The sequence below is a fragment of the Rissa tridactyla genome, chromosome 8, assembly GCF_028500815.1.
Source record: "Rissa tridactyla isolate bRisTri1 chromosome 8, bRisTri1.patW.cur.20221130, whole genome shotgun sequence".
In the NCBI taxonomy this organism is placed as follows: domain Eukaryota; kingdom Metazoa; phylum Chordata; class Aves; order Charadriiformes; family Laridae; genus Rissa; species Rissa tridactyla.
In genome coordinates, this window is record NC_071473.1 from 19365306 (window position 1) to 19378952 (window position 13647).

The window sequence follows — 13647 nt, forward strand, 5'->3', positions numbered from 1 at the left end:
AACAGCCTGGGAAATGGCTTTGGCTGTATTTTCAGAAGTCTTTAGCTGCCAGTGGGCTTGGGAAGCCAGTGATCAGCAGTGCCTTTTGGAGAGCGGACAGAGGAGCTCCCTGAAATCAGATTTTTCGGTAGGGACCTAGGAGACTAGCGCTGAGTTTTGAAAACTTTTGGTGGCATAAAGGAAGGTGAAGCGGCCGATAACCAAAGAACGGGCACATAGCCAATGCAGCCAGTGAGCCGGCAGTTCCGTCAGGCGCCCCATGCCACAGCCTGCTGTCCCCGGCACATCTCAGACGTGCCTCCTCTGATGCTAAATCAGAGTAACTGGGACCGAGGATGCTTGGTGCTCGCTGCCTGCTCCGGCAGCGCTGGGAAGCAGCTCTGCAGGAACCGTTTTGAAAGCAGCAAAGAAAGAGCAAGTCAGAAGGACAGTGAGTTCTGGAGGAGAAATTTCCTCAACCCTATTCCTTCTGATTCCAAAACCACGCTCCTCTGACAATCCTGCGCGTCACAGCGCTGTTCCACAACTTCAAAACCAAAAATGTTTTCTTTGGAAGAAAAAAGGTGCTAACATAAAGATGTTCACTTCCCCAAACAGAGCAGGAGCAACACAAGGCCCCACGTCCGACGTGCTAGGCAGCACAATGCACAGCTGCTTGGTGGCCAGGGCCAGAGCCCAACCTCTCAGCACGGCTTTGAATAGAGTTTGCCCTTATCCAAATCATGACGGTAACAGACACATCCGTCCAGCGGAGAGACAACCTTCTTGCCTCAAAGGGTGCAAGAGGCTCTGCAAATGCTGGGTGCAACTGCACAGCTGCCTGCGAGAGCGCGAGCTCTGCCTGCCTTTTGATAGGGGTCCCCGAGGCTGACAGCTCTAAGTGCTCTGCTCTCGCTCACTCGCTTACGGACTGTCGCAGCCAGCTCAGAGCCACGGCCAAGGGCACGCTCTCACCCACTGCTTATGCTACTGGGGTGGTTTGCAGATCCTTTGTTCGCGTTCAAGAATATGGTGGCTCCAGAGAGCCTCTTCTCTTCCTCTCACCCCTGCGGCTCACCATGCTTTAGAAAACACAACAGGCGGAAGACGACAGGCATCAGCGTCAAAGCACGGGCTGCGGAAGATGTGCTTCAAGATCAGCCTGTTGCAACACAGACCGAAACCCTTCAATTCTCCAAAACAGCTCAGCTGTGCAAACCTGGAGCTGAGGGGGCCAGAGGTGGGAAAGGTCACCGTCGCATTCCCCGCTCCCCGGCCGTCAGGTCCCAGCTCTGTCCCTCGGGCTCAGCCAAGCTGTTGTGATTCCTTCTGACCTGATTTAATGATTTGCATATGCCCTGCAGCCAAAATGATTGACAGCCCTTCCACTGTTATCCTCACTTGTGTAATTGCAGCAGCTATTCTTGTACGTTGAAATGTCTAATCTTAGCAAGCCACAGAGCTGCTCAGGAATATGGACCAACCGGGAATTTCCATGCAATTACTCACCATGGCTACTGGCACTTACTTTGGCTGGTAAAAGTCCTTCTTGTCCGCTGACCCCAGGCTCTGGAAGACACAAAAGATAGATGTATTTCTTTAACCCTTTGCCAAGCAAGTACCATCAATGAAGATGTTGGTGAGCAGGAAAAGGCATGCCTATGATTTCTGCTGCCCGGGGGGGCTGCGTGGGCTGGCTGGGCAGGGCTGGCACTGGGTCCTCCAGCCACCCAATGCACCGTAGGCAGAGCCCACAGCAGCCAGGGATGTGAAAATAAAGAGTCCATGCAGAGGTGTGGGGACGCGTTAGGTCTGAACCCAACGTGTTCGGGCACGTCTATCTCTCCCATCACTCGCAGAAGCATGGCACCTTGTGTCAGGAGGGGACTCGTGTCCTCTGAGCCTGCCCAGCCAGAAAGAGAACAAAGCGCAGGGCTGGCAGAGGGACTGAGCCACCACCGCCTGCAGAGACCCTGCGGCAGGGCAGGGGACAGAGCCCAAGGCCCACGGCCGCTCCCTGGGGGCAGGACCATGAAATTTTTCTGCCAAGAAAAATGATATCAGACCCCGAGCACGTGCAAGCTTGAAGCGGAGACAGCCCGATGCACACTCACGTTCCCAGGTGCCACCAACTCCACCGACAGCACGCTCTAGTAACAGTCTGGCAGCGTCCCAGCCCGGGCTGCCGGAGCAGTGGCCAGGGTCCCCTGGGAGACCCCAGCCAGGCTGAGCATCCCCGCAGGGAGCCAGGGGGAGGGCAGGCATCCCACAGACCCCACTTCAGGCGCAAGGCAGGGCCCCTGCGTGACAAGCACAGAGAGCATGCGTGCACCGCTGAGCCGTGCCCCACTGTCTGACGGGGCCTTATACACCGAGTTACGCCCAATGCTCTCCCCCAGCATGCCTTGTCCCCAAGGCACCGGTGGCAAAGGCTGGCCCCTGCCCCACACTGAGGCCCCACGTGCTTGCCGAGCTCGGAAGGGCCCCTGCCACCAAGGGACACGGAGGGACAGGCTGCACGGGACACAGCAGGACGCTCATGGCAGGCGGCACCAGGGCAGACAGACAGACAGACCGACCCACCAAACCTCGATGTCAGCAAAGCCGTCGCACCGCTGGAGCCTTCTCCTCCTCCTTTTCCTCCTCCTCCTCCTTTTCCTCCTCCTCCTCCTCCTCTCAGGGATGGTCCTCACCCCTGCACCTTGCGGGGACAGGGGACGGTGGGCAGCAGCGCGGGGTGGCCCCGCCACCCGCGCCGTCCCCGTCCCCCACGGGCAGCAGGCATGTGCCGGAGTGCGTGCACGCTCACGGGAAGCAGGCTCGGGTCTGGGGCTGCTGTTGTAGTTTTGCTCCGTGGTTGCCAGGCAATGGCGAGCACGAACACCAAAGCAGCCAGAGCAGCAGGGCCGAATGCTAATCAGGGGCGCAGGAGCTCTCCCGGCACCCTCCGCCATGCTCCCCCTCACCGGCTAAAGCCACTGGGTGCTCCCACCTGGGACTGAAAAGTCAACAGGGAGAGGAGGGACCTGGATTTTAAACAGGCAGGGATCCACTGTCACCAAAACATCCCCCCAAAAGGGAGCCCTGGCAAAGCCAGCGAGACAGAGCCGCAGTTCGGTGGTGGCTGACCCTCTCCCTGGCATGGAGGCGTTGGTTGGACACTGGCATGGGGAGGCTGCCACCAAACCCACAGCGTGGGGTATATGGGTCTGGACGTGTGCCACCGTCTTGCACATCTCACGGGCACATGCTTGAGCTCTGGCCTGGGGTACAGCCGGGAGAGCACAAGGAGCAGCCCTGTGGGGTGGGAAGATCTCACCTGCCCGCGTGCCGATTGCCATGTCGGAGTGCAAAAGCTCTGAGCAATCTCCACCGGCCAGTGACAGCAGCACCCTTTGGCTCTTTCCGCTCTTTCCCTCCTCTAACACAACAGAAGTTATGGCAAAGTCCCACGGGATTGATGGCCAAACACCAGAATGGGGTGGCCAAATGCTTGCACAGGCTGCCCAGAGAGGTGGTGGTCTCCAGCCTTGGAGACATTCAAAACCCAACTGGGTATGGTCCTGGGCATCGAGGACAACCCAGTGTAGGTGACACTGCCTCGAGCAGGAGGTTGGATTGGGTGATCTCCTCGGTCACTCTGTGCATTCCCGAAGCAGCAGAGAAACGAGAACAGCAGTAACTGCACAGAGCGAATGCCCTGGGTGATGGGACCTGTCCCCCAAGCCCACAGCACGTCTGGGAACACCTCCACTCCCTCAGGAGCAGCATTCCTGTGGGGTAGTTCCTTACTTCCTTAGAATTGACACCTAAAACCCAGGGTTACCAGTTCCCAAACTATGGATCCACCGCAATGAGGGTGATGAGCCACAACAAATTCAATTCCGTCTGATATCTGTGCTAGCAGAGATCATGGAGAATGATTAAGTTGATACTTAAGGAGAACCCACCCGCAAATGGCTTTCTCAACACCACTGAAACAACACATGCAAAATCTGCATCCCACGCAGTCAGACCCCTCCACCCAGCTGAGGATCGGGGGAAAAAGCTCCCATCAACCCCACAGGCAGCTCCGGACAGTACCTGACCTTTCTGATAGCTGATAACAGCAGGAAACACCACTGGCACTCTTCTACCTTTCTAAAATGCTGGGGGGACTACTACTGTCCCCAATATCTGCAGTGCAGTAGATGGTAAAATCTGCGGTATCCCCTTCACGCAGTCACGGGTATCACGAGCGTTAACCTCCCCTCGCCTCCCGCTAGGACGGCGGTGCCGGTCTCTGAAATCAATCCCTAATGAGGGAAAACCTTATGGAAACTTGGGGAAAAAAAGAGAAGATCGCCTTGCAAGTTCAGCTCTTACAGACAAGGCAGGTGGAGATGCTCTAGCGAAGCCGCGTGCTCTGTGCCAGCAGCATCCCGGGCACGGATGGATCCGCTCCGTGGATCACGAGCCCATGTAGTCCACGAGCCGCTGGTGGGATGAGCTACATGAGCACGCTAAGAGAAGGGGTTACCTCGAGCTTATCAAGCAACTGATTTTTAAAAGTCATGGAAAACTGAGAAGGTTTTACATATGAGGAACAAAACAATGAGGCACTAGCTTTGCAGAGAGGAAAAACAAAACAGTAAAATGGGGAGCGATAACAGCAACGATTGGCCAAAATAGCTGATTTATAAGAAACCTTAATAAGAAAATAGCAAACGAGGAGGAAAAGCAGAATGCTAGCAACGCGTCCAAGGAATCGGGCCTGGAGCAAGGCCAGGAGCCGTGGATCAACTCCTGGCTCTACCACCACCCCAAGGTCTGGCCTTGAGCCCTTTCTTCCCTTTTCATGCCTCTGTTTCCCCATATTGCCCCTACACAGCCCTTTGCCTCCCCACTCTCTTCCCAGCGGAGAACGGGACCGTGCCCAGCAATCAGATGAAGTTACACAGGCCAGTCCCACCATGTGGCATTTCCATCTCCCGAGCACACACAAAACCAAGGTGGCTGTGGATCCAGAAGGATCCTGGAGAGCGGCTGGAAAGCACTCAGCCACAAGAATCCCCAGGGAAGGGAGACGAACTTGCTGGAGGCTGGCGGAGGTGATGCCTGGGCAGGAGAAGGTGGTTAGGGCCGGCAGCCAGACAAGGACATGTTTTTGACCAACTCTAAGCAAGATCCTCACGAAAAAGTGGAAGAAGTGAGCGCAGGCACATGTGGTGTCACTGCAGGAGCCCCCGACAGGGATCGTCCACCAGGGAGGTGGATAAACCAGGTGGAGCATGAACCAAATGACACTCCGCTTTGAAAACTGCGAGTAAAGCAGCACAGAGCCATCAGCAGGAGGAAGGAGGCGAGAAGCCAGCGATGCCCTATAGTATTTCACTATAAGACGTAGCTGTATTGAAAAAAACAAGGCCCAAGGCATTTGCCAGGTGCAGGGGCATGACACCATCCAGGCACGGCTGGCTGGGAGCTCTTAGGGAGCTTGGGGCAGCACTTGGAAGATCCCCCAAGCAGAGGAGCTGGCCTTCACGGATGGCTTAAAGGCATTAATTAGAAAGTACTGAGGCAACCGGCGATGGGGAGCCATGGTGCATGAAGGGGGCAGCAGCCAGAGCGTTTCCCACCGGGCAGCAGCGTGGGCTGTGACAGTGCCACCAGCCACCACCCCTGTCCCACCACACCAGGCACCGCGGTCTCAGCTGGCATCTGCAGGAGGGGAAGGTTATGGAAAAGCGGTCGGGGGAAGGATGGGACGCAAGGAAGCAGAGCGGGGTCCAGGGAACACGCAGCCTGGATCTTAGGAAAAACGTCCTGGCACTGAGCTGGAACAGAGTTTGAATCAGCTCCAGTGGGAGGGATAGAGCAGCATTTCTAAGGGCTTTTACAAAGCCGACTAGATAAACCAGCGCAGAGGGGATGATTCCTGGCCTTACAGGGGGCTGGGACTGGTTTTTCTTTTTGTGCTTGTGTCTGGGGACTGAAAGAGGCAGAGAGCTCCCAAAAAGGAGCAAAGGGTGACCTCGCACCTTCCCCTGTCTCCTGGGAGGAAAGATGAATTCCTCCTGAACTGATATAGCATCTGGAAGCTTTTATCCATGCAGGTATACAACAAAAAATCAAATGCCAGCCTGCCTGCATGCATGCCCTGTTGTTGGTTGATCTATGGGCTTCCAGGAGAGTTGTCTGCGGGTGGCTCCTGTGCATCAAGGCAGAGCTGGGGTCTCCAGTGGGATGCCTCAGCCCCCAAAATAAACCTGGGAGCCCCAGAGGCTCCCAGAGACCTTCCTGCTGCTGCTGAGGATGCTGGGGAGACCCTGGCCTCCCCGGGAGGGATGGAAGGAGGGAGGGAGTGGAGCATCCCCCAGTTCAAAGAGTACCCTGCGAGCCCCAAGCCCCCCCCGCAGCGTGAGTCACACTCCAGTGGGACCCGCTGCGCCGCTTCTCGCTTGCTCACTTCATTGATGACTCAGGGTTTATGAAGCACATTTCAAATCCCTTAATGAAATAATGGAGAGAGTCGTTTTTATCGGCATGTATTTTTAAAACAAATACTTCAAGTGAGGCTTGCGCCCATCTCCACCCTTTCCTCCCGAGACATGGAGGCGAGCGACCGCAGGGACCGGCATCTGGAGGGGCAGGAGCAGCCCCCGCCGCCCCGGCACTGCCAGGCTACACCCTCCATCCCTCCTACACCCTCTATCCCTCCAGCATCCATGCTGCAAGCAGGGCCAGGGGAGGAAAGTGGGACACCAGGGTGTCCCAGATGATGTCCTCAGAGCCTGGCAGTGCTCCCAGCGGCCTCGCTCCCCACCGGTTCGTGCCTTCCGAGCGCCTGCCCTTTCGAACGGGGCCGGGCACCGTCTTTAATCTCTTTCCTCTGCAAAGGAAACTACCACCCGAGCAGAGGCAGCAGCAGAAGGGGACGCTGAGGCCAAGCCCACAGCTCCTGGGTGCCAGGATACAGCCTGCCAAGAGGCGGGGGCTGCCTGCCAACACGGTTAAGAAAGCGTGGACTCAAGGTCATTACCACCACCACCCTCTGCCCTTCCCCGTGCAGGGCTACCTGAGACAAGCTGGCACTGTCCTGGTTTTGACTAAAGGACCTCCCTGTGCGATGCCCAGAGCCTTTCTGCTCTTGCAGAAAAGTGCAACGTCAACGATGAAAGTGCAACGTCGTAGGAAGCACCTTAGGAATGCTACGAGGGGAGAGGGAAGGCAACGGGACCCCAGCTCTCCTGGTGCTTTTACACTAAAACAAGACAAACTGAGAGGCCAGAGTGGTTTTACTTGCTATAAAGGAACCGCCATAAGGACCCATGCCCAGGTTCTCAAAAAGCACCTTTGCAGGGGTGTAAAAAATGTAAACTGGCGTTTGCGTTTACACCTTTGCAGGGGTGTAAAAACTCCCAAACTAGCGGAGAACACCCAGCTGCACCTGGGCCATGGCTCTGGCTTCCCAGCGGCACCAAAACCGCAGCGCACCCAGGCACCTGGCTCCGCTCATCCTCCCAACGCGGCCCTTCCCAGCCCTCCTCGCCAGGGCAGGGCCACCACAGGGACGCGCACGCAATGACTCGGCCCGGGCAAAACCAGCAGCTTTTACGCACTCGAGTTTGTACAAAGTGCCAAAGACGTTTGTGGGTTTGTCTATTTATTTAAAATACAACCCACCATTTTCGCAAAGCCTTTGCAAACCCGTGAGAACCTGGACCAGCAAGAAATTACTCTCTTAATTTCACATTTCAGGCACTAAGTAAACTATTTTGCAAGTTATTTGAATCATATATTTAACAAGGCCCAGTTACACAATGGATATAAGTGACCAGGCAGGCTTCCCCTAGCACAGCTCAGCTCCAGAGCCAGCCTTGCTGCTCTCCTGGTAAGAATTAGCACAACCTGCAGCAGACAGAAAAGATGAGACCGATTTAAAGGACAGCTCTGAATCCCGAAATTCAGCCAAGCCGGGGAGATAACAGACACGGGGTTGGAAACAAGGATGCTCACGGCGGGGCTAAGGCCGAGGTATTGTATTATTTATTTACTTGTGCCAGCAGACATCAATCCTCTTGTACTTTTTCCTCTCCTAAATGTTGCCAAGCGTAATCGCAGCTCATCTTTTTCCGGGCAGTGTCCCTGGGAGAACGAAGTTATTAGTGAGGCTGAAGAAGCCTCATGTAATTATTTAGAAACTACACCAAAATAATCCCCAAAGACAAGTGGCTGCTTGCAGGTGGCAGCTTTCTAAGTCATTCCAATAAAATCTGGCTCAGTAACTCCCAGGGTAATCAATGCCCACACAAACGAAAGAGAGAAAAACCGAGGGATGAGTTATTTTTCCACGCTAGAAGAGGATCCTGCAAAACAAACTGGTGCGCCAAGGCCAAGAGGGGTCCAGGCTGCAAACCCGCCGTCCATGCCTTCCCCCCTCAGCTGCAGCATCCCCGTGCCACGTCCCCGCGCCGGGCTGGGCAGAATCGCAAGGGATGTGGACACGGGCAGCAGGCGCTCGGCCCCCAGGGCAGGATGGGGAGGGGGGCACCCCCATGCCGTCTCCTTGCCCCTGGATCCTGGCGGTTTGTGCTTTCAGGAGCAGCTTTTTGTCAAGCTCCGCGTTATCTGCAACATGCTGCATTTATGAGTAATCGGGAGTTGATGCCTCACTGTCAGAAGGGGAAGAAAATTCAGAGCCTGGGATGCGAGAGGGCTGTTTGGAAGGAGGAAGGAGCTCTCGCCCCCTGCCCTGGCTGGCAGCATCCCCCCGAGCGGGAGCACGCCGGGGCTCAGTGCACCGTGCGCCACGTCGGCCTCCGGCCACCGGCCTGTGGCATGGGCTTGGCCAAGGAACCAAAGGGCTGTGGGAGTGCTGTCCCCTCCCCTGAGGACACTGGGTCCCCTTCGCTGGCTCTTGCCTGCCATTGTGACCTGCACCCAGCACCGTACCCCCCCCGAAACAGCCCTGCCCCGGCACTGCCAGCGCCCCAGGCTAATACAGCCCCAAGTCTCCCCAAAACCTGAATTTGAAGCTAGATGAACCTTCAATCCTAAAACCTGAATTTCAGGCTGGATGAACCGTGTCGCTCAGCTGAAAATCAGGGTGATAACTCCTGCCTTCCATGTGGCAGTGCTGCGAACTAGCTCGTGCCCTGGATGGAGCTCTGGGCCACCCGGCTGGGACGCAGCTCTGGGAGCTCCAAGGGCAAGCCCTGCTGGAGAGCAGATCCCCGCCTGCGTGCTGAGGTACAGGGGTTATCAAGGAATGGAGAATTGAGGTGATTAAGAAAGGGTAGATGACATGGCAGAACACAACCTGGTGGCAGCAGAAGGGGCAGCAGACCAGGGCAGCAGTTCCGCCGGCCCAGACGGAGACGTGGAAGGGGCTGGCGCGAGGGAGGGAGGGAGGACATACGCTGTGAGGAATCAGAAAAGGACCGCGCTCTTGGAGGACGGCGTTTCAGCAGAGCCAAAGCACTAGTGGGCCATGGGGGGGATGCATGAGCCACCAGCGCTTCTGCGTGCCAGCCCCAGCCTCTTGCCGTCATGATCCTGCCTCCTCCTGCATCAACTACAAAGGTTCCGAGGAGGGGGCGGACGATTCCCTGCAGACCCAACCCGGCCAGGGGAGGATGCCAATGGCTCTAACGTTCATTCTTCAGCGGCTAGCTCATCCCGGCCCAGCTCCGGAGCAGGGAGTCTGAACCAGCTATCGCACTCGCCTGCAAACAGCGCTGACCCCGTGCACGCACACGGGCCATTGATGCGCATCCAAGCTGGGCTTTGAGTCCGGTGGAAGGTGAAAAACATGCTGAAAACTAGCGAAAAGTGCTTTTGGACCATTTAGGGGGGGAAGGAGAAGGGAAACATGGCTATGCACGCAAGGTACTCCGAGGTAATTCAGGGAACAGAAATGAAGCCCTGCAGCCACCCCCCCGGCAGAGCAGCTCAACCTGCACCCGGGAGCTGGAGGAGCGTGTGGTGTCCTCCCAGCAGCTCTCCCCACCACAGGCACCATGGATCCACCCAGGAAGACGTCCCATGTTTCACCGGCTCCCCTGACCGGGCATCCTGCCACCACAGCCGTGCTCGGACACCAGCCTGAACCCTCCACCTCGCCACGCCAGGATGTCCATCAGCGGGCAGGTGGGCACCCGCGCTCCACTGGCTCAGCTCACCAGAGGCGGAATGCTCTTCTCCGGTTGCTCATCCACTCCCACTTCCAGGACCCAGGAGGGAAGACCTCGGTGTTTTCCTAAGGACTGAAATGCAAACGTAAACCTGGTTCTTTGCCAAATGGGCTTCATCTTCACCCAACCTATATCTGACGCCCAGGAAAGCGGTGAGATGGTTTCTCCCGGACAGCAGCCCCGTTGCCAGCCCCTCACTCCAGGGCATGTCTCAGCAGCTCACCCTGGCCCTGCCGACAGGCTGTACTCAGGAAGGCCAGGCCAAGCCAGAGCAGTGCCAAATTCCCCATCTTCATTCAATTTTGCTTTCTCCTCCTTCTCCTTGGCGCACCTTTGCAGGTGCATTGCGCAGAGGAGCAGAGACCTGCATGCGTGCGTGTGTCGGACCAAGGAGGAACGAAGCCAAACCCAGCGCCACCTGGCACCCACAGCCCCAGTACCCGCCAGCCCTGGCAGTGCCCGGGGACCCCCCCACACCCCGTCTCCTTCCACTTGGCAATTAAACTCACACACCAGGGCTGGCTGCAGCACAGACCCTCCCGACCCACTTTGGGTTCCTCATCACCTGGGGTAACGAGGACAGAGGAAAAGCAAGTCTGCTAACGAGCATCTGACACCACCCCCCAAAAAACAAGCGCTCCTCTCTCCTTCCCCTGCCACCATGCCTTCCCACGCCCTGGCAGCATCTCCCCAGCCTTCCGTTGGCCCTGCCGGCCCCTGCCAAGCTTCTTCCCGGGCCACGCTCCCAGCACCGACGGGGGCTGCTCACCGCAACCCCCTCGCAGCTCCCACCACCCTCAGGCAGGCCCGGACTTCAAAACATTTCTTTGTATTCAAAGCATTTTCTTTGCCCAGAGCTCATCCAGGAAACTTCGTTTTCTCGATTCCTATTGTGCTGCTACATGCCCGTAAAAATTAATTTATGCACACATACGCATGCATGCACGCACAGCCTCTTTATTAAAAAGTCTCTCTTTCTGGAAGGACCTCCCCGCGCCGTGCCAAGGGCTGGCACAGCCCGAGCCGTGCACTTGCTGCTCATCCCGGCTCCTCTGGATGGAAGAACTTGTCAAATTGCTGGCAAAACCACCGGAGCTTGTCAACCCCGCCAGCTCCACAACGTCACCCAGGGTGACACACACAGGCATGGGCACCTTCTCTCCGTGTTTTCGATAGTCAGATCCTTAATTACGTGGGTATGGGCTCAGGAGCTGCCAGGGGGGAGCAGCAGACACGGTACCAACAGCTCTGCCCCCAAAATTTGCATTTCAGTCCTTAGGAAAACAGCAAGGTCTCCCCTCCTGGGTCCTGGATGTGGGGGCGGATGAGCAACCACGACACACGTGCGCGTGCAGGTCTCTGCTTTCTACCTTAGTTCTTCTTCTCTTTCGCGATTACAGCCTGCAAACTATTACCGCAACTTGAAGCACGTTGGGAAGGAGCTGCACTTGGGCTTAAGTGTTTGCAGAATCGGGGCCGAGATGCGGGCGCTGAAAATGCTGCTATTTATAGCATGAAAGCCCCGAGCACGGCAGGCGCAGGGGATGCAGCACGGCTGAGCTCGCCCTCCCACTAAAACCTGTGGATTTTTTTTAATTTTTGCCTCATTTAAGGGGGTGTCAGCTGCCTGATCTTAACGCCGCATTCACGCACTGCCTGGTATTTTCAAACATTTAAAAAAATTTTTTTTTAAATCTTTGGGCACAGCAGCTCGTGCATGTTTATACTGGTTTATAGGTGAAGTTATATATTTCATCACTGAAAGAAAAAAAAAAAAAGGCTGGAAGCCAAATAGTCAGCTCTCGGCTCCAAGGGCCTGCAGTTAATTACACCCTGTCCTCCAGCATGTACTTTACATGCTGCATCACAAGCCCCGCAGCCTGGCTGGGTGTCAGGCAGCCTGACAGCAGCTCTGCCCGCCAACCCGGCTAATTATAGTGCAGGGAGCTAACGAGCGGGCGCCCTCCCCGTCGTCGCATGCTCCACTCAGTCAGCTGCAGCCTCTCGGGATGCGCCGGAGCAAGGGCTGCAGCTCCGGCTGGGGAAGACCATTCTCCTGAAGCATCCAAGGGGACCGTGAGGGTGGGCATCACGAGGACGAGGGTCTCCAGGAGAGAACTTCAGGTGGTGTCCAAGGGTCCTGGCCCCCCAGGAGCGCCTTGGCAGGGAGCAGGCTCGCCACCCATCACCCCACCCTTCACCCTGCCCCGCCAGAGCAGGCTGAGCGTGGCTGGTCCCATCCAAAGCCTGGTTGCTGTCCGACCAGCCAATCCACCTCTCCTTGGACAGACTTCTGCACCTCCCTTGTTTTCTCCCTCTGCCTTCATCTGCCCCCCCTGGTGCTGTGTCTGGGGGTACCCCTCTACTCACCCTGAGAAACCGAGATGTACAGGTCCATCCCCCTCTCCTCCGACAGCCTTGTCCCCTCCGTAGGGACAAGCCACCCAAGTGGACCACAGCATGAGGGTCCCCCACAGCAGGGTCCCCCACCCCAAGTGCCGGATGTTCACTGTCCTGTGCGGCAGCCCGGGCACCGCAGCCCCTGCCCGGGCAGCACATGGGCAGCCTTTGTCCCAGTGAGCAGCACCAGAGCCACCACAGCACCCTCAGGAAGGGCCCTCTGCCATCAAATCACTCCTCTGGTGACACACCGGGAAAAGGGAGAGGATCCGATCGGAGCAGGGACGCAGCCAACCCAGCTGGTCACCCACCCACTGATGAGCTATTAATAACCCCTGCGCACGCGAGACCTGCAGGAACATGCACCGGGCTGTCAGCAGGGCACCGAGTAACACCCAGCCCTTGCATGGGACATCACCCAACCAGAGCTAGAAATGCCATCAGAGAGCAGGTCCCTGGTTCTTTTGGCCCAGAAAGTGGCTCCCCGAGGTTACACAGCATCTGAGTCAAACTCTGTAAATACAAATACGCGCTCCTGGGAACCTGGCGGCCGGCAGCCGGCTCCACGCTCGTCAACCACAGAATGATGCAAACGTGACCACGGTGTGCTCACAGCTTAACTGAGACCCTGGAGGAAGAGTGGAGCCACTTGCAGAACAGCATGCCCACTGCAAAATAATGATGCTCCTCGCAGATGGCATCTTCATCATCCTCCCCCTCCTCCTCAGGGGCCAGCAGCGAGCCCATCGCACCAGGAAACCTGCTCCTGCACTGCTCATCCCCAGGGAGCGGATGGCTCTGGGCGGGCACAGAGGGCTACAACATGCTTTTCGGTTTTGGTCAGGAAAGGGAGCAGATCATGAAATCACAGAATGGTTCGGGTTGAAAGGGACCTTAAAGCCCACCCAGTGCCACCCCCTGCCCTGGGCAGGGACACCTCCCACCACACCAGGTTGCTCCAAGCCCCGTCCAACCTGCCCTTGAACACCTCCAGAGATGGGGCAGCCACAGCTTCTCTGGGCAACCTGGGACAGGGGCTCACCACCCTCACAGCAAACAATTTCTTCCTGATAGCCAATCTAAATCTCCCCTC

General features: G+C 57.0%; 1 protein-coding gene across 9 annotated transcripts in view; it reads right to left on the reverse strand.

The window, feature by feature from the left end:
- The window catches only part of LOC128914117 (ankyrin repeat and fibronectin type-III domain-containing protein 1-like), a 260886-nt gene that overhangs the window by 73432 nt on the left and 173807 nt on the right, over positions 1 to 13647 (reverse strand). For all 9 annotated transcript variants that reach the window (XM_054212698.1, XM_054212696.1, XM_054212695.1 and 6 more), the window contains one exon: positions 1508 to 1548. In XM_054212698.1, coding sequence (XP_054068673.1) covers positions 1508 to 1548 — 41 coding nt within the window. The remainder of the gene's footprint in view (positions 1 to 1507; positions 1549 to 13647) is intronic.